At 39.3% G+C, this 19,254-nt stretch overlaps 1 protein-coding gene across 6 annotated transcripts in view; it reads left to right on the top strand.

The window, feature by feature from the left end:
* Positions 1–962: 962 nt before the first annotated feature.
* npr1b (natriuretic peptide receptor 1b) overlaps positions 963–19,254 on the top strand; it is a 66,508-nt gene continuing 48,216 nt past the window's right edge. Inside the window, exons 1-3 of one of the 6 annotated variants that reach the window (XM_061982961.1) lie at positions 963–1,525; positions 1,626–2,162; positions 6,340–7,094. In XM_061982961.1, coding sequence (XP_061838945.1) covers positions 6,371–7,094 — 724 coding nt within the window. In that variant the 5' untranslated portion in view covers positions 963–1,525; positions 1,626–2,162; positions 6,340–6,370. Of the gene's footprint in view, positions 2,163–6,339; positions 7,095–19,254 lie in introns of all 6 variants that reach the window. The other 5 variants (XM_061982962.1, XM_061982964.1, XM_061982963.1 and 2 more) reach the window with 5 other exon arrangements.

Genomic DNA, 19,254 nt, shown 5'->3' with positions numbered 1-19,254 from the left:
ACAATTTTTTTTATACTTGTGCATTGTTTTTGTACTTGCATAATGTTTTGGTTTTTTTTCTGCGATTTTTTTTAATAGAAGAAATTCATATTTTTTTAATTGAAGATAATTATTTTTACACTTGCAAATCGCTTTTTATTTATTTTTACATATGAATCGTTTTATTTTAATTGGAAGATTTTTCTCTCTCTTTTTTTTTTTTTTTTTTTTACTTCTGATTCGTGTTTAATGGAAGGAAATAGTTTTTTTTACTTGTGAATCGTTGTGCATGAGTAAAATCGTTTTGTGTAGTTTTGCCAGAAATTTCACTCCATCTCCGTCTATCTGTGTTGGCGACTTGTCCAGGATGTACCCGGCCTTCCTCCCGCGTTCAGCTGGGATAGGCTGCAGCCCCCCTGCGACCCTCAGAGGGACAAGCGGTAGGTAATGGATGGAATAATGCAACCGTGCCGAACAGAATAGCAAGCGGTGTGAAAGTGAGTGTACCTTGTAAGACCACCAGGTGACGCTCCTTATCTAGCGTCCTTTTCTCAAGTTTTCCCAAGCGTCTTAGGCCACGCCTATTTAAATGCTCGTTCCTCTTCATCAAGCCCCGCCCCTGATGAAAACAACCACTTCATTTCTAATTGAAAAGACAGGGAACGAGTACAAGTGATGGTGATATTAATATTTATATGCTAAGCTAAGCTGTTGAATAATTGACCAGCGACCAGCGGCGGGGCGGCGGTGACCCGCAGAGAGGCGGCACCAGACGCATCATTTGACACCTTTTGTAACCTTTGGACGCAATAGACTAGCTGTGTCCTGACATTATGCTGAAAGATGATGTCATACATGTCATGTGACCTGTTGCCACGTGACGTGTGTAAAGTGGTACAACAGGAAGTGAGCGCGATGAAGCTGTCGGGGGAGAAATACGAGCGGGAGTCAAAGTGCTCCATCTATTATTCACTGTTGTTTTCCGTTTATGGAGTCGCTTTGTTTTCATTCTTTATGATACTTAACAAGCTGACTTATACACAACAAATTTAAAACAACTTTTAATTTAACTCCGAGCAGCCTGTTGGAGAGCACAACGAGTTTGCTGTGAATGTGTAACTAACAACCAGTTGACGACTGCTCAATTGGCTAAAACTAAACTAATGTATTTTAATTACAAAAGTGTTTTCGTAACTTCGTGTTTATTTTGGCGCCTCACACAAAATTCAGTGCCAATCATTACTTCCGCCTTCTTCTTGGCACTGATTGGCGCGCGGCATCGTAGTATACCTTACAGCCATTGGCTGCCGAAACAGCACGGAAAGTAACGAGGAGAGACGATGCTCATTTGGAAATGTTTCGGGTAAAAAAAGTATCAAATATAAAATAAAATATTGTCACGTAAAAATAAAAGTCGACCTTAACAGAATTACAGGTGCAAGCTAACGAAATATTGCTCCTTCTTAATACGATACAACACTAATTAAAATGATTAATTTGTAATTGTTCGCATGTGGCATCAAATGGGTGTGTGATTAATGGTGAGGTATGAAGACAAAGATATCAATTTAATAATAATATGCACAATGAATTGGAGTGAAAAGAAGCTCATTTCCTGTCATTCCTAATTTTCTCTCCTCCTTCAGCCTCTCATTTCCTCCCCCTGAGTAAAGTGCCGGCCAGGAGCGCACACACCCTCACGCACACGCACACGGACACGCACCCACACCCACGCTCCACACAGTCAGGACACAACAGCAGGACAGTGAAGAGAGGTGAGAAGCTTTATTTCATTTATCCATTCATGTAGTCATTCATGTGGTCATTCATGTGTTCATCTACCTGTGGTGACCAACCATTAGACGAAGCTAATCCTGGTACATCTTGGACATTTTTGTAAATTGTTTTTTTTTTTTTTTTTTTTTTGCAAGAGATTGATGCCAAAGTTGGACACACATGGAATTAATTTATCTCCACTCAAACAACTCGCAACAACAAGAAATACTTGAAGATTGAGCAGTAAAAAAGTGACTTTTCACCTCCTTTTCTTTCTTATTGATAAAACAACAACTGTTGGATGCAACTGAGGGATATTTTGAGACAATTCTTTGGCGGGCTTTGCTGTTAGCGATGAGCGAGCGTGCTGACAGGGGCCAAAAGTGACTCAATGAAGAAACACTGAGGTAAGATCAAGTTTGTGATTTTTATTCACTTAACGTTATTGTGACACATTGATATTTTTTTAGCAATGCAAACTTCACTCATGAGCAATATTATTAATATCGCAATCACAAATCATCTTTGGCTAATGTCTTTGGAGTGGATCAGGGGTGACCAAAGTGCCGCCCGAGGGGCCATTTGCACCCCACAGCTAAAGTTTTAAGGGCCTCGGCTCATTCTAAAAATATAATTTAAAAATAAAAACATAAAAAAGTGGAATAAAAGAGTGAATATGTGAAATGTAACAAGAAAAAGTTGCAATGTTGATTCCAATAACACAAAGCTGCCATGCAGGCTGTTTTTTCTTTAAAACTGTCAAAAAATAATAATGAATCAAAATCAATTATTGACCCATTCAAGGCTTTGATTACTTTACATCAAATATTCAACTTTGAAAATGTTTTTGTTAGGGAGATAATTGCATATTTTGCGTGATTGCCATACAACATTTCTTTGACAAAAAGGGCATAAAACTAACTAAAGAAATAACCGAAAAAATTAATCTATATAATGGTTTGTACTATTACTGGGCTTGTTGCGTGTGATCTACTAAGACTGTTGGTACAATTGAAAAGTGGTGCAGGACACCTGATTTAATTAAGGTTTTTATTTTTTAGGTACTATCCGTGGCATCAACATGGAAAACTCATTTACTGCACAGTATATATTTGTATATATATGTATATACATATATGTGTATTTATATATGTATATATAGTATATATATATTTGTATATATATGTATGTATGTACATATATATTTATGTGTATATATATATTTAATGTGTGTATGTATAATATATGTGTGTATATATATATATATATATATGTCTTAATAAGGTTATCCAAAAAATAGTGCTCGATACCGTAGTAGAGCGCAATATATGTATGTGTGGGAAAAAAATCACAAGACTATTTCATCTCTACAGGCCTGTTTCATGAGGGGGGGTACCCTCAATCATCAGGAGATTTTAATGGGAGCATTCGCATACCATGGTTTGTATAGGGCACAGAGTGGGTGGGTACAGGCTGGCGTAGGGGCGTGGTGATTGGCTCATGTGTTACCTAGGAGGTGTTTCCGTCTATGGCGGCATGCTGTTACAATTTCGCTGCGCTTGTTGAGGGATGACAGGTCTGGACGGTAAATAATAAACAGTTTCTCTTTCAAGCATAGGTTGCATCTTTTATTACCACAGAATGACTACAAGCTAAGGCTCATAGAAAAGACGGAACACTTCCTAAGAAGGATGCGGTGGAAAGCACATTTTTTCCTCCACCCTGAAACAAAAGGAACGCAAAAGAAAACTTACGGATTCAAATCTACCAAGAACCCACCCACAGTTGAGGAACTAAAGGATTTTGAGAACGACATGCTCAAAATGATACAATCAGTCAAATTCAAGCCAATCCGCAACCCACTCCTCACCAAGCTGAAAAATGACAAGGAGCGCATCAAGAAAGTAAACAACCTCATCATAGCTGCCGATAAAACCACAAACTTCTACAGAATGGACATACCAGAACACCACACCTTACTGGACAGAAGCATCACCAAATCATACAAAAAAGCGCAACCCAACACCTTACAGAACATCCACCTGGAAAATAAAAGGATCGCGGCTGAACTGGACATTGAGGACAGGGTGGACGCCACAGCCAACAAGGAAGCCTTCATCACATTGAAGGACCACAAACCCAACTTCGCAAATAACCCAACATGCCGACTAATAAACCCAACTAAATCTGAAATAGGAAAAATCAGCAAAATAATCCTGGACAGAGTCAACACAAAAATCAAGGACAAAACACCACTCAACCAATGGAGAAATACAGCAGCAGTAATCAAATGGTTCAACAACATCCAAGACAAACAACAGCACAACTTTATCTCCTTTGATATCGAGGAATTTTACCCTTCCATCACGCAAGACCTACTGACTCAAGCACTAGACTTCGCCTCAGACTACGACTCAATCACAGGCAACGAAAGAAACATCATCATCCACGCAAAAAAACTCCATTCTCATCCACAACAGTACACCATGGCAAAAAAAGAACAATGCAACATTTGACGTCACTATGGGAAGTTTTGACGGAGCAGAAACGTGTGAACTCGTTGGGAGTTTCCTCCTCTCCCAGCTCGCTAGCCTCAATCTGAACCTTGGTATTTACCGTGATGACGGACTGGCAGTGTGTCGCGCCTCGCCAAGGAGCAGCGAGAATACCAAGAAGCGCATATGCCAAATTTTCAAAGAGAACGGCCTACGGATCACGATTGAAGCCAACAAGCAAACCGTCAACTTCCTTGACGTCACTTTCAACCTGAGAAATAACAGCTACCAACCATTCACGAAACCCAACACAACACTCCAATACGTACACCATGACAGCAACCACCCACCCACCACCACGAAAAGAATACCTACCGGAATCAATAAAAGGCTATCGATGCTGTCATCTAGCAAAGCTGAATTTGACCAAGCAACCCCCCCGTACCAAAAAGCCCTTGATGAAAGCGGATACAATTTCACCCTCACCTATGAACCCACGCCAGGAAACCAGCCAAAAAAGAACAGAAAACGAAACGACATCATCTGGTACAACCCCCCATACAGCAAAAACGTCTCAACTAACATTGGACACAAATTCCTCAATCTGATTGACAAACACTTTCCCAAAGACAACACCCTAAGAAAAGTATTCAACAAGAACAACATTAAATTGAGCTACAGCTGCATGAACAATATACGACAAGTCATCTCAAACCACAACAAAACAATTGCAAATGAGCCGTTGGCCCCCAGACAGAGCGACTCCAAAACCAACAAAGGCTGTAACTGTCAAAAGAAACCTGATTGCCCTCTCAACGGGGGGTGCTTACAAACATCAGTTGTCTACCAATCTAAGGTAATACGCAAGGACATTAACACATCCGACACATATGTAGGATTAACCGAGGGAGAATTCAAAACCAGATGGAACAATCACAAGGCTTCTTTCAGGAACAAAAACCTGCGAAATACCACAGAACTCAGCAAACACATTTGGGACCTCAAAGACAATAATGTTGAATATTCAATAACATGGCAAATTCTTGCATCCAGCACACCTTACAATAGTGGTAATAAAAGATGCAACCTATGCTTGAAAGAGAAACTGTTTATTATTTACCGTCCAGACCTGTCATCCCTCAACAAGCGCAGCGAAATTGTAACAGCATGCCGCCATAGACGGAAACACCTCCTAGGTAACACATGAGCCAATCACCACGCCCCTACGCCAGCCTGTACCCACCCACTCTGTGCCCTATATAAACCATGGTATGCGAATGCTCCCATTAAAATCTCCTGATGATTGAGGGTACCCCCCCTCATGAAACAGGCCTGTAGAGATGAAATAGTCTTGTGATTTTTTCCCCACACATACATATATATATATATATATATATATATATATAACTTATGTATATATGTGTATGTATGTATGTATGTATGTATGTGTATATATGTATGTATACAGTACATACATGTAAAATTAAGTCATATATATATATATATATATATATATATATATATATATATATATATATATATATATATGACTTATTTTAAAATTTTCATGACACTCTTCTGGGTTCCCAGGACCAAATGTGAGTGGAGCCCTAAAGGTTTTAAGAAAAATCTATACTTTGTGTTGGTTTTGAAAATGAAAAATATCAAAATGGCCACCACATTTTTACATTTTTCAGTGTGGCCCTCAGTGTAAAAATGTTGGACACCCCTGGAGTTGATCCTTAAACAGGACAGAGTGCTCCCGTCACATAGAGGATCTCTGACTTGTGTTTTTGATTATTGTGTGTGTGTGTGTGTGTGTGTGTGTGTGTGTGTGTGTGTGTGTGTGTGTGTGTGTGTGTGTGTGTGTGTGTGTGTGTGTGTGTGTGTGTGTGTGTGTGTACACTGGCCGCATGACTGATATTCATGTTGTGGGAATGGGTTGACCTCAGAGCAGCTAAATAGTTTTGCTAATGAAAAGCGGACCAATTACCCTTTCTTTGCCTCGTTAGTGAGTGTCACGGTGTCAAAGGTCACTGACGGCATAGGAATACGTCCAGACAATTACAATCATTGCAATAATTCACAGGAAACCTTGTGTGTCATCACTCAGCGCCGCCATGTTTGGAGCAGCAGGCGGGCCGAGGATGGTGTCGCGCGGCGAGGCTGCTCTGCCGCTGCTGGTCCTGGCGCTGCTCGCTCTGCGGGCGGAAGGTGAGCCACATAACGTCACGTTGGCTGTCATCCTGCCGGAGAACAACACGCACTACCCGTGGGCGTGGCCACGCGTGGGGCCCGCCCTGGAGCGGGCGGTCCGTAAGGTCAACGCCGACCCCGCCCTGCTCCCCGGCCTCCGCCTGGACTACGTCTTTAAGAACAGCGAGGACAAGGACGGCATCTGCTCGGAGGCCATGGCAGCGCTCATGGCCGCGAACCTCAAGCTGGCCTACGACCCGTGGGCCTTCATCGGGCCGGGTTGCTCCTACACTTCCTCCCCCGTGGGCCTCTTCACCACCCACTGGGACGTCCCCATGGTGACGGCGGGGGCGCCGGCCGTGGCCTTCTACGGTGGCGTGTACCCGTCCATCACCAACACGGGCCCCACCCACAAGAAGCTGGGCAGGTTCGCCCTGCGCATCTGCGAGCACTTCGGCTGGCGAGAGCACGTCATGCTCATGTTCAGCGACAAGAAAGTGGATGACCGGCTGTGCTACTTCGCCGTGGAGGGCCTCTTCACCGAGCTGGAGAGCATCAACATCACGCTGGTGGACAGCATCTTCGAGGAGAACAAGCCGCCCGTCAACTACGCCCAGATCCTCGCCGACATCCAGAACGAAAGCAGAGGTCAGTGCTCGTTTTCCCACTTCCGAGTAGACCGGGTCTCAATGGGTGGCCTGATTTACTAAGATCCAACTACCTCGTGCTAAACAGCACGTGCAATCTATGTAATTTTTGTGTACTATTAGTGGGCTTGTTGCGTGTGATCTACTAAGACTGTTGGTACAATTGAAAAGTGGTGCAGACCACCTGATTTAATTGAGGATTTTGTGTGTACTATACGGGGCATCACCATGGAAACACTCATTTACAGCACAGTCATGTCATCATGACCCATCATGTCACCACTTTTTATTGACATTTTTTAAGGCAGTCCAAAGTGCATCTACAACGGAAGAGAGGCTGCACTTACTGTTCTCAAAACACAAAAAAATGCATACTTCAAGAATTGTTTTATCATACAGGAGATATGTTAGTAATGTGTATTCTATGGGGAAAAAACAAACACTGAGTTGTGAATCTTTTGGCGCCTAACGATTCGATCCGATCCGATCCGATTCCTGGGGTGACGATTAGATTCAAAATCTATTCTCGATTCAAACAGATTTTGGCAATGTATTACTTGGTATAATAATTACAATGAAACTTTTTTAAATGAAACAGGTAACTTGTTTGAAAAGCTCCTTCCAGTTGCATGGAGATGGCCTAAAATGTTCCCCCCGATGTATTCTTATTAAAAAATAAATATATATATATATATATATACTGTGTATATATATATATATATATATATATATATATATATATATATATACTGCGATGAGGTGGCGACTTGTCCAGGGTGTACCCCGCCTTCCGCCCGATTGTAGCTGAGATAGGCTCCAGCGCCCCCCACGACCCCAAAGGGAATAAGCGGTAGAAAATGTATATATATATATATATACATATATATATATATATATATATATATATATATATATATATATATATATAGTGTGTAATGTAATTTTTCTTAGTATATGTGTATATGTTTGTCTATATATATATATATATATATATATATATATTATATATATATATATATATATAATATATATATATATATAGTGTGTAATGTAATTTTTCTTAGTATATGTGTATATGTTTGTCTATATATATATATATATATATATATATATATATATATATGTCTTAATAAGGTTATCCAAAAAATAGTGCTCGATACCGTAGTAGAGCGCAATATATGTATGTGTGGGAAAAAAATCACAAGACTACTTCATCTCTACAGGCCTGTAGAGATGAAGTAGTCTTGTGATTTTTTTCCCACACATACATATATATATATATATATATATATATAAATATATATATATATATATATATATATATATATATATATATATATATATATATATATATATATATATATATATATATATATATATATATATATATATATATATATGTATATAGATGACAGCTAACGTAGGCTCCAGAGTCCAGCGCGCAGAGGAAAAGTAACAGACATGAAATGAATGAATAAGTCGGCGAATTGTTTCAACCCTCTGTAGTTTTACTCTCCCACCAAAACGTTTTTTATGTTGAGGGGCCCCCGCTCTGCTGCTCCTACTCCTGGCCTCGATATTTGCGGGGCATCTTAATCTGCTGGAGTTCCCTCACTTAATGCCCATGGAGAAGAAACATAGGAGGAACAGACCGCGGTGTGGACCAAACCATTTTTTAAGAAGGGGGTCACTTGGGTTATTGAAATGATTACAAGTAGAGTATTGTGTAACTTGTGGCTTTGTTTTAATTTGGATTCAATCATATGAATATATATGTTAGTTCAGTGTATGCATTATCATTTTTTCGGAGAGGCTCCTGTGGTCTGTGGGCCCTTAGCATTGTCATCACATTTCTCCCTATGCGACGGCCCTGTACACGTACATATATATTCCTGTAAGAATTAATTTTTAAGGTGGCATTTAGGACGTTTTTAGGCCATGTCCATTTAACCAGAAGGAGATTTTCTAACCTGTAAACCGTTTTGAAAAAGTTTTCTTAAAATTATTATACCAAAAATAGCGCACCCTCGATTTACGAACTTAATTGGTTTTTGAACGTGGTTCTTAAAGCGAACATTTTGCATAATGAAACAGAGTTCCCCATAAGAAACAACGTAAACAGTCCTCGACAAAAGTCCCTATTTGAGTAAAAACGACACACTCTGAAGACACTATTGTGTGTGTCAGCGTGTCAGCATGAGTGTGTGTGTGTGTGTGTGTATAGGTATATATACGTGTGTGTATATATGTATACATACGTGTGTGTATATATGTATATAGACGTATATGTATATGTGTATATATGTATATAGCCGTATATATATATATATATATATATATATATATATATATATATATATATATATATATATATATATATATATATATATATATATGTGTATATACATACATGTGTATATGTGTGTATATACATATATGTGTATATGTGTATATATATATATGTGTGTATATGTGTATATATGTGTATATATATTTATACATATATGTGTGTATATATGTATATACATATTAACACATATATATACATATATGTGTATATATATATATATATATATATATATATACATACATACAGTATATATATGTATATATACAGTATATATATATATATATATATATATATACATATATATATATATATATATATATATATATATATATATATATATATGTATATATATATATATATAAAACCTATACTGTATAAATATACTTATACTGACGCCTTATAAGGAAGCAGCAGTACGCCCATCAGATGTAAAGCTATTTTCTGACAAACACGCTATTTAACTCCTTTAACCATGTTGTTACAATAAAAAAGGAAAATAATTTACAAATCCCGCTTCGCCGATTAAATCCTCAAAGTGCTTTATAAACTCTTCCGCGGCAGCCTCGCCATGCCGCACCGCGTTTTGAATGCCGGCCCTCTTTTTTTTTAAACTTTCCGAACCACCCACGGCCTGCCTTAAATTGTTCTTCCGTGCTGATTCCAGCATGGTCACCTGTGGACATCAAGTCTATTTACAGTGGGTACAACCACTCTTTGTTTCATGACAGCCATTTGCTAAAATAAAAAAAGTGTATTTTATTTCCCATTAATGTACACTCAGCACCCCACCGTGACAGAGAAAAACCGAAATGTAGAAATGTTTGTATATTTATTAAAAAAGAAAAATCACATGCTCTTAAGTATTCAGACCCTTTGCTCAGTATTGAGTAGAAGCACCCTATTCTTGGGAATACGATTTTCCACCCCCGGATCTGGGGATCCTCTCTAGTTCTGTCAGGTTGAATGGTGAACGTTGGTGGACAGCCATTTTCAGGTCTTTCCAGGGATGCTCAATTGGGTTTAGGTCAGGGCTCTGGCTGCGCCAGTCAAGAATGGTCAGAGTTGTTCTGTGTGCTTAGGGTCATTGTTTTGTTGGAAGGTGAACCTTTGGCCCAGTCTGAGGCCCTGAGCTCTCTGGAAAAGGTTTTCTTCCAGGATATCTCTTTACTTGGCTGCAGTCATCTTTCCTTAAATTGCAACCAGTCGTCCTGTCCCTGCAGCTGAAAAACACCCCCATAGCATGGGTTTTACTGTTGGGATTGTTTTGGGCCGCCGATGAGCAATGCCTGGTTTTCTCAAAAAAAATAGCGCTTAGAATTAACCCCAAAAAGTTCAATCTTGGTCTCAACAGACCAGAGAATCTTATTTCTCATAGGTTGGGAGTCATTCATTTGTTTTTTGGCAAACTTTACGAAGGCTTTCACTGAGAAGAAGCTTCTGTCGGGCCACTCCGCCATAAAGCCCTGACCTGACTGGTGGAGGGCTGCAGTGATAGTTGACTTTGGTGAACTTTCTCCCATCTCCTTACTGCATCTCTGTGACACCATACTGTCCATTTCTTCTAAGTTCTGATCCTCCTTGAGATGGTTCTGCTCCTGTGTTTAATTAAAAACTGATTGGACTTGATTAGGAAAGGCACACACATGCCTATGTAAGAGACATCATTGTTGTAAGGTACAGATCTGGCCAAGGTTACAAAATAAAGCCTCATATAAGTTACCTAAGGAAAAAAGTTGCTAAATGTGTTGGAATGATGAGGAGATCATGTCATTTATTGAACACCAATGCTCTGCTGTTATTGTATCATTCATTCATTATGTCATATTTAAACTATTGTGTTGAAGTCTGGGGAAATTGTTATAAATCTCATCTACAGCCTTTAGTCACTTTACAGAAAAAGGCCATTAGGATTGTGTCCAATGTTCACTACTTACTTACAATATACAAAACCTATTCCAGGATAGAGATGCTCACCATAGTTACAGTCTAAGAGGAAACAACAAATTACATTTGCCTAAATTTAGAACAACTTTAAAATCAATGTGCATTTCAGTGCGTGGAGTCAGTCTGTGGAACAACTTAGGGGAAGAGTTAAAAACCTGTTCTAACATGATTACATTTAAAAGACTGTTTAAAAAAGAAGTACTGAAGAAGTACGAGGAGGAAAGAGAGTGATGCCCTCAGCACAGAGCGATAGGAGAGGGATGTATGGTCAGAGAGTGTTTGGGCCTGTGTGTGTGTGTGTGTGTGTGTGTGTGTGTGTGTGTGTGTGTGTGTGTGTGTGTGTGTGTGTGTGTGTGTTTTGTCTCGTCTTGTCTTGTCCCATAGTAACAGTGGTACTATTGTATTGTTAGTGTATAGGAGTTTTTCTTGTTTTTGTTTGTATAGTATTGTTCTTGTATTATATTGTTTATGTTAAATAGGGAGTGAGTGAGAGGGGTTGGGATATTATAAGCAATTGCTTCATCCAACCCCTTTTCAAGCCATGCATAAATGTCTCTGCCAAAATGTAAAAAAAAAAAAAAATGTGTGTTGTTGTATTGTGCAGGTTTGAAATAAATACTTCAATCAATCAATATTAAATAATTGCAGACAAAAGTCCACTAACAATGGAGCCTATAAAATCTGCTCTATTCTGTCTTTAAAGCCCTTAAAAAAACATCTAAACACCTTTATTAAGGTTTTACATGCATCATGTAAGTACATATGCAATGTAGTAACGGGTTTATTTATAATAACTTTCAATATTTAGGTATTTTGATCATTTTAAGCATACGCGGCACATTCATTTCAAAAACGCATCACGTTTGCTTTTCTTTAAAAAATCATCACTGATTACTCACTGCAGACTTTGAGAGCCAACAAACCTAATAAAACATCACTTACTGTACAAGGTCTGCTGTCATTAGGATGACGACTGATAGGATGTTCACATATTCCCGTTTAGATGAAGAATCACTCATAATCCTTGCAAAGAAAAGAGGGGTGAAACCAAGTGTCTTTTTGTGGGGTTCTCGCAATTCCCGCGACTAAATTGGCTGTCAAAGTGTACCAACTTGTCAGAATATGTTTTCATCCTACTACTATCTAAGTGAGAGGCATGATAAATGATCTACAATAAAGTTTGACGAGCAAGGAAACAAGGAAGCATCTTATCAGTCGATCATGTCAACATTGGCACACAAGCTCGTGACCAAGTTGGTGCTATAAATAGTTTGTCTGCGTTAGAGCTTATAATAACAATATCACTAATACTTAGTTAATATTCAAGTAACCAAATGTAAATGGAGTATTGTTGGCGCTTTTTGTATGTTTTTCTATTTGTCTTTATGGTCAGGATATAGGACCTCCCATTGCCTTTTTATTTACGAGTTAGAATGCATAAAAAAAAAAATCCGTCCGTCGTCATGTCTTTCATAATGATTGTGAATGATAGGCAAAATTCTAAAAAAAAAAAGTGGTTCTCCTTTAATTCTAAGCGGTATGTGTGGAGAAAATCGGGCACTGCTCCTCACCGGCCCAATGCAATCCCAACAATGAAACATGGTGGTGGCAGCATCATGTTATGGGGGTGTTTTGCAAATCTAGGGATATGACGTGCGGCCAAGTACAGAGATATCCTGGAAGAAAACCTCGTCCAGTGTGCTTAGGACCTAAGACTGGGCCAAAGGTTCACCTTCCAACAAGACAATGACCCTAACCGCACAGCTAAAATAACAAAGGAGTGGCTTCGAAACAGTTCACTGACCTTTCAGCTTAACCCAAATGAGCATCTCTGGGGAGACCTGAAAATGGTTGTCCACCAACGTTCACCACCCAACCTGACAGAACTGGAGATGATCTGCAAGGAAGAATGGCAGAGGATCCCCAAATCCATGGCTGTATTCGCTCAAAACGGAGTGTGCACCATTGGCGTAGTCCTCGCAGAATGGCATTTTTTAAGTCCACAGCAAATCCCACCTCCTTTGCAGGCTGGTTTGTTGGCTTTTTTTGTACGCATGTTGAGTAACAAAATAGACAAAACCTGGCAAGAAAAGAGACACTCGCCGAAGAGTAATGGACTGCGTAAACAGGATGTGACGTAGGGGGCTCTGCCTCGCCAAAATGGCAGTGCCCTGTGTGTAATGCACTGCACAGGAAGCGATGTCATCAAAATGGCAGCGCCCTGAAGCTTTCGGCGGCACACAAGATGAACGAATGAATGAAGTGTTCCTACACTGCACATTGTACACAGAGGAAAATTTGACTCGATCTAAAGGTACGCAAACCGAAAAGTTCGCACATAAGGGGGTTCGTAAATCAAGGTTCCACTCTAATACATTGCGAGAATCTGTTTGAAAGCCATCATTATCACCTGCTGACCCGAGAAAACACACACACACACACACACACACACACACACACATACACACACACACACTCACACGTTCTTGTATTTCTTACCTTCTTGTGACGTCACATCGGGAAGCAATCCGCCATTTTCTCACTTTCGTCGGTGTGTTGTTGGAGGGTGTAACAACACGAACAGGGACGGATTCAAGTTGCACCAGTGGCCCAAAGATGCGAAAGTGGCAAGAAATTGGACGAAATTTGTTCAAAATACGAGGCTGTGGGGAAAGCCGACGAAATGGTCAGTCGTTTGTTCCGCACACTTTACCGACGAAAGCTATGCTACGACAGAGATGGCAAGAATGTGTGGATATCCTGCGACACTCAAAGCAGATGCATTTCCAACGATAAAGTCAAAGAAATCTGCCGCCAGACCCCCATTGAATCTGCCGGAATGTGTGAGCTATTCAGGGACAACGGACCTCGGTAGCACGGCAAGCAATGGCGGCAGTTTGTTCCCGCAGACGAGCGAGCTAAACCCCCTGGATGTCTTGGCTCACACCGTCCCTTATGCCACCAAAGATGATCAAGAGAAGAATATCGACCCTAGCTTCCCTGGCCTGCTGACATCAACTCCAAAACTGGACAGATCAGCTTTCAGGAAAAGAGAGCGGATGAGGTATGTCTACAGAATATATTAATTGATGAAAAATGTATTCATTATTCGCGGTTTTACGTAAATTATTATACATAAACTGTGTTTACCAATAATTTAGCTTAAAAACATTTATTTTTTCCAATCATTCGTGTACATTCGGGTAGTCTTGTATAATGCAGTATTTTGTGTCTATTTAGGTATGGTTAACCTGAGTGCTGAAATAGTGGAAAAATATATGTTCTTAGCGCGCCTGAAATGGGCTGTCTGCACTCTCAAAGTGCATGTTGTTGCCAAATGTATTTCATATGCTGTAAACCTAGTTCATAGTTGTTAGTAATTATCTTATCAGACAGTGTTAAGCCGCTGAAATCCGAGTCTGAATCCGAGCTAATGTCGCTATACCTTGCTGTTTGTTTGTATTGGCATCACTGTGTGACGTCACAGGAAAATGGACGGGTGTATATAACGATGGTTAAAATCAGGCACTTTGAAGCTTTTTTTAGGGATATTGCGTGATGGGTAAAATTTTGAAAAAAACTTCGAAAAATAAAATAAGCCACTGGGAACTGATTTTTAATGGTTTTAACCCTTCTGAAATTGTGATAATGTTCCCCTTTAAGGACCACCCTTTCTAGATATATAAAGATTTGTATTTACAACATTAATTTATTTTTCTTTTCTTTTTTAAATGTATTAATCAATTCAACACAACAATACACAACAATACCATAACAATGCAATCCAATTCCAAAACCAAACCCGACCCAGCAACATTCAGAATAGCAATAAACAGAGCATCTGAGAGCAATTGAGGACACACAAACATGACACGGAACAATGTAAAAGTAGTGAAACAAAAATGAATATTATCAACAACAGTATCAATATTAGTAACAATTTCAAAATAGCAGTGATTAAAAATCCCTCATTGATATTATCATTAAAAACATTAATAAAAAAAAATAAAAAATGAACAATAGTGTCACAGTGGCTTACACTTGCATCGCATCTCATAAGCTTGACAACACATTGTGTCCAATATTTTCCACAAAGATATAATAAGTCATATTTTGGTTCATTTAATAGTTTAAACAAATTTAAATAATGGATCCCATATTCCAATATATGACTCATTATTATCTAAACTAAATGCAGTTTTTTCTACTGATATCATCTCCATAGCTTGTGTGTACTAGTCAGTATGAGTTGGACTATCAACATCTATCCATATTTTAATATTACCCTTTTTGTTATTATGCATATTGAAAGAAAATCATTTTTACTCTTTGATGACACGCTACTAAATTGATGCAGATCCCCAAGAATACAAGTTTGCAGTGTCATTGGGATGTTTATATTAAGGACTGTGATTGCTTCTTTTGTTTGTTTTCAACCATAACTCTTTTATTCTCTGACATTCCCACAATAAATGAACAAGAGTTCCCTCAGCTGCCTGACACTTCATACATAACTTGCTATCTACTGCACCAATTTTAAACAGCTGAGAAGATGTAAAATACAATCTATTCAATATCTTAAATTTAATGCTTCTAAAGGGCTTATTGGCATTTTTCCAAATATCATTCCATGATATGTCTCTTTCATCTAAAATGTTTAAGTCCATCATCCATTTCCGAACACATGCATCATTTGCATTTCTAGTGTGGTATTCATTTATTATTCCATAAAATTGTTTAATTAATTTCTTAATTGTATCTTGATTAAAAAGTGCATCTTCCAGTTCATGGCTATTTAAAGACATACTTTCAGAGGATATGCATTTATTTACAGCGTGTTTTAAAGAGATAAAATAAAATAAAAAAATTCTGGGTACATTATATTGATCAACTAAATTATTGAACGGTTTAAAAGAGTTTTTCTTAATACTATGATGAGGTTTAGTAATACCTCTGTCTTTCCATGTTGTCCATTTAACCACATTTTTATTAATTATGATATTAGGATTGCAGTTGATTTACAGATGTCATTGGGTTGATTCCTAGTATTTTCTGACACAGTTTTAGAATGTTAAAGGTGGCTTCTATTGGGCTCTGCCTCAATTCATTAGGTATTTTTTAAATATAATATAAACTCCCCACATCAATGTCCGAATTCATTAACATATTTTTTCTATGTTGATCCAGTCCTTATCTGCAGAAGAATGAAATAAGTGGCTTGCTTGTTCACAACCGAAGGAGATATAATAATGTAAGAAGTTTGGTAATTGTAGTCCTCCTTTATCTTGTGTACAAGACAACCTTACAACATTAATAATATATACATACTATGCAAAGATAAAAAAGGTAAACTTTTAGTCCATTTTTTTGTTGTTGAAATTTTTGTTTGTAATTGGTTTTTAATCTTCATTATTTACTTCAAGTGATTACAGTATGTCTCTATATACATATTTATAATTTTTTCATTAATTTTGGCCAAAGGGGGCGTATTTAAATTTCTTACACACACTTGCTATTACATATGTTGGCCAGAGGGGGAGCACTTTTAAAACCGACACACAGTCAATTTAAAAAAATCCTTCCTTTTTGGAACCACCCTAATTTTGATGGATTTCACCACCAGGGGTGAAAATGAGATCTCTATTTTTTTGTTTTTTGTAATGTGCTTAAGGCCGATGACAAACGAGTCACAGACCACAGATGGCCCCTGTGGCGTACTGTGGGCAACCCAGCTGTAGAAGCTAACTGTCAATAGCCACTATAGTCTTAGTACCGTAGTGTATTTGTTCATCCTATGGTCACATATGGGACGCGGGTTGTCTTACGTCAGCAACGGAAGTCGTAAAATCAGCTGTTCACCTGGCGGGTTTTTTCGGGGATGAATAGGGAAGTCCTTCTTCAGCTGTCGTCTTGTTTTATCATATATTGTTGCCTTTGCAAATGTCAATGTTTACTTTTGTATCAATCAATCAATCTTTATTTATATAGCCCTAAATCACAAGTGTCTCAAAGGGCTGCACAAGCCACAACGACATCCTCGGTACAAAGCCCACATAAGGGCAAGGAAAAACTCACCCCAGTGGGACGTCGATGTGAATGACTATGAGACACCTTGGAGAGGACCGCATATGTGGGTAACCCCCCCCCTCTAGGGGAGACCGAAAGCAATGGATGTCGAGTGGGTCTGACATAATATTGTGAGAGTCCAGTCCATAGTGGATCCAACATAATAGTAAGAGTCCAGTCCATAGTGGGGCCAGCAGGACACCATCCCGAGCGGAGACGGGTCAGCAGCGCAGAGATGTTCCCAGCCGATGCACAGGCGAGCGGTCCACCCCGGGTCCCGACTCTGGACAGCCAGCACTTCATCCATGGCCACCGGACCTGTGCCCCCCCCCCCCCCCTCAAGGAAAAGGGGAGCAGAGGAGAAAAGAAAAGAAACGGCAGATCAACTGGTCTAACAGGGGGGCTATTTAAAGGCTAGAGTATACAAATGAGTTTTAAGATGGGACTTAAATGCTTCTACTGAGGTAGCATCTCTAATTGTTACCGGGAGGGCATTCCATAGTACTGGAGCCCGAATAGAAAACGCTCTATAGCCCGCAGACTTTTTTTGGGCTCTGGGAATCACTAATAAGCCGGAGTTCTTTGAACGCAGATTTCTTGCCGGGACATATGGTACAATGCAATCGACAAGATAGGACGGAGCTAGACCGTGTAGTATTTTATACGTAAGTAGTAAAACCTTGAAGTCACATCTTAAGTGCACAGGAAGCCAGTGCAGGTGAGCCAGTATAGGCGTAATATGATCAAACTTTCTTGTTCTTGTCAAAAGTCTAGCAGCCGCATTTTGTACCAACTGTAATTTTTTAATGCTAGACAGGGAGACCCGAAAATAATACGTTACAGTAGTCGAGACGAGACGTAACGAACGCATGAATAATGATCTCAGCGTCGCTAGTGGATAAAATAGAACGGATTTTAGCGATATTACGGAGATGAAAGAAGGCCGTTTTAGTAACACTCTTAATGTGTGATTCAAACGAGAGAGTTGGGTCGAAGATAATACCCAGATTCTTTACTGATTCGCCTTGTGTAATTGTTTGGTTGTCAAATGTTAAGGTGGTATTATTAAATAAATGTCGGTGTTTAGCAGGACCGATAATCAGCATTTCCGTTTTCTTGGCGTTGAGTTGCAAGAAGTTAGCGGACATCCATTGTTTAATTTCATTAAGACACGCCTCCAGCTGACTACAATCCGGCGTGTTGGTCAGCTTTAGGGGCATGTAGAGTTGGGTGTCATCAGCATAACAATGAAAGCTAACACCGTATTTGCGTATGATGTCGCCTAGCGGCAGCATGTAAATACTAAAGAGTGCAGGGCCAAGAACCGAACCCTGAGGAACTCCGCACGTTACCTTAACATAGTCCGAGGTCACATTATTATGGGAGACGCATTGCATCCTGTCAGTAAGATAAGAGTTAAACCACGACAAAGCTAAGTCTGACATACCAATACGTGTTTTGATACGCTCTAATAAAATATTATGATCGACGGTATCGAAAGCAGCGCTAAGATCAAGAAGCAGCAACATAGATGACGCATCAGAATCCATCGTTAGCAGTAGATCATTAGTCATTTTTGCGAGGGCTGTCTCCGTAGAGTGATTTGCCCTGAAACCGGATTGAAAAGGTTCACAGAGATTGTTAGACACTAAGTGTTCATTTAGCTGCTGTGCGACAATTTTTTCGAGGATTTTCGAAATAAAGGGAAGGTGGGACACCGGTCGGTAGTTTACCATGAGGTCAGGATCAAGGTTAGGTCTTTTGAGCAGAGGATGAATAACCGCTTTCTTGAATGCTAGGG

This window comes from Nerophis lumbriciformis, linkage group LG21, assembly GCF_033978685.3.
Source record: "Nerophis lumbriciformis linkage group LG21, RoL_Nlum_v2.1, whole genome shotgun sequence".
In the NCBI taxonomy this organism is placed as follows: Eukaryota; Metazoa; Chordata; class Actinopteri; order Syngnathiformes; family Syngnathidae; genus Nerophis; species Nerophis lumbriciformis.
This window is presented reverse-complemented; position numbering and strand designations above follow the sequence as displayed.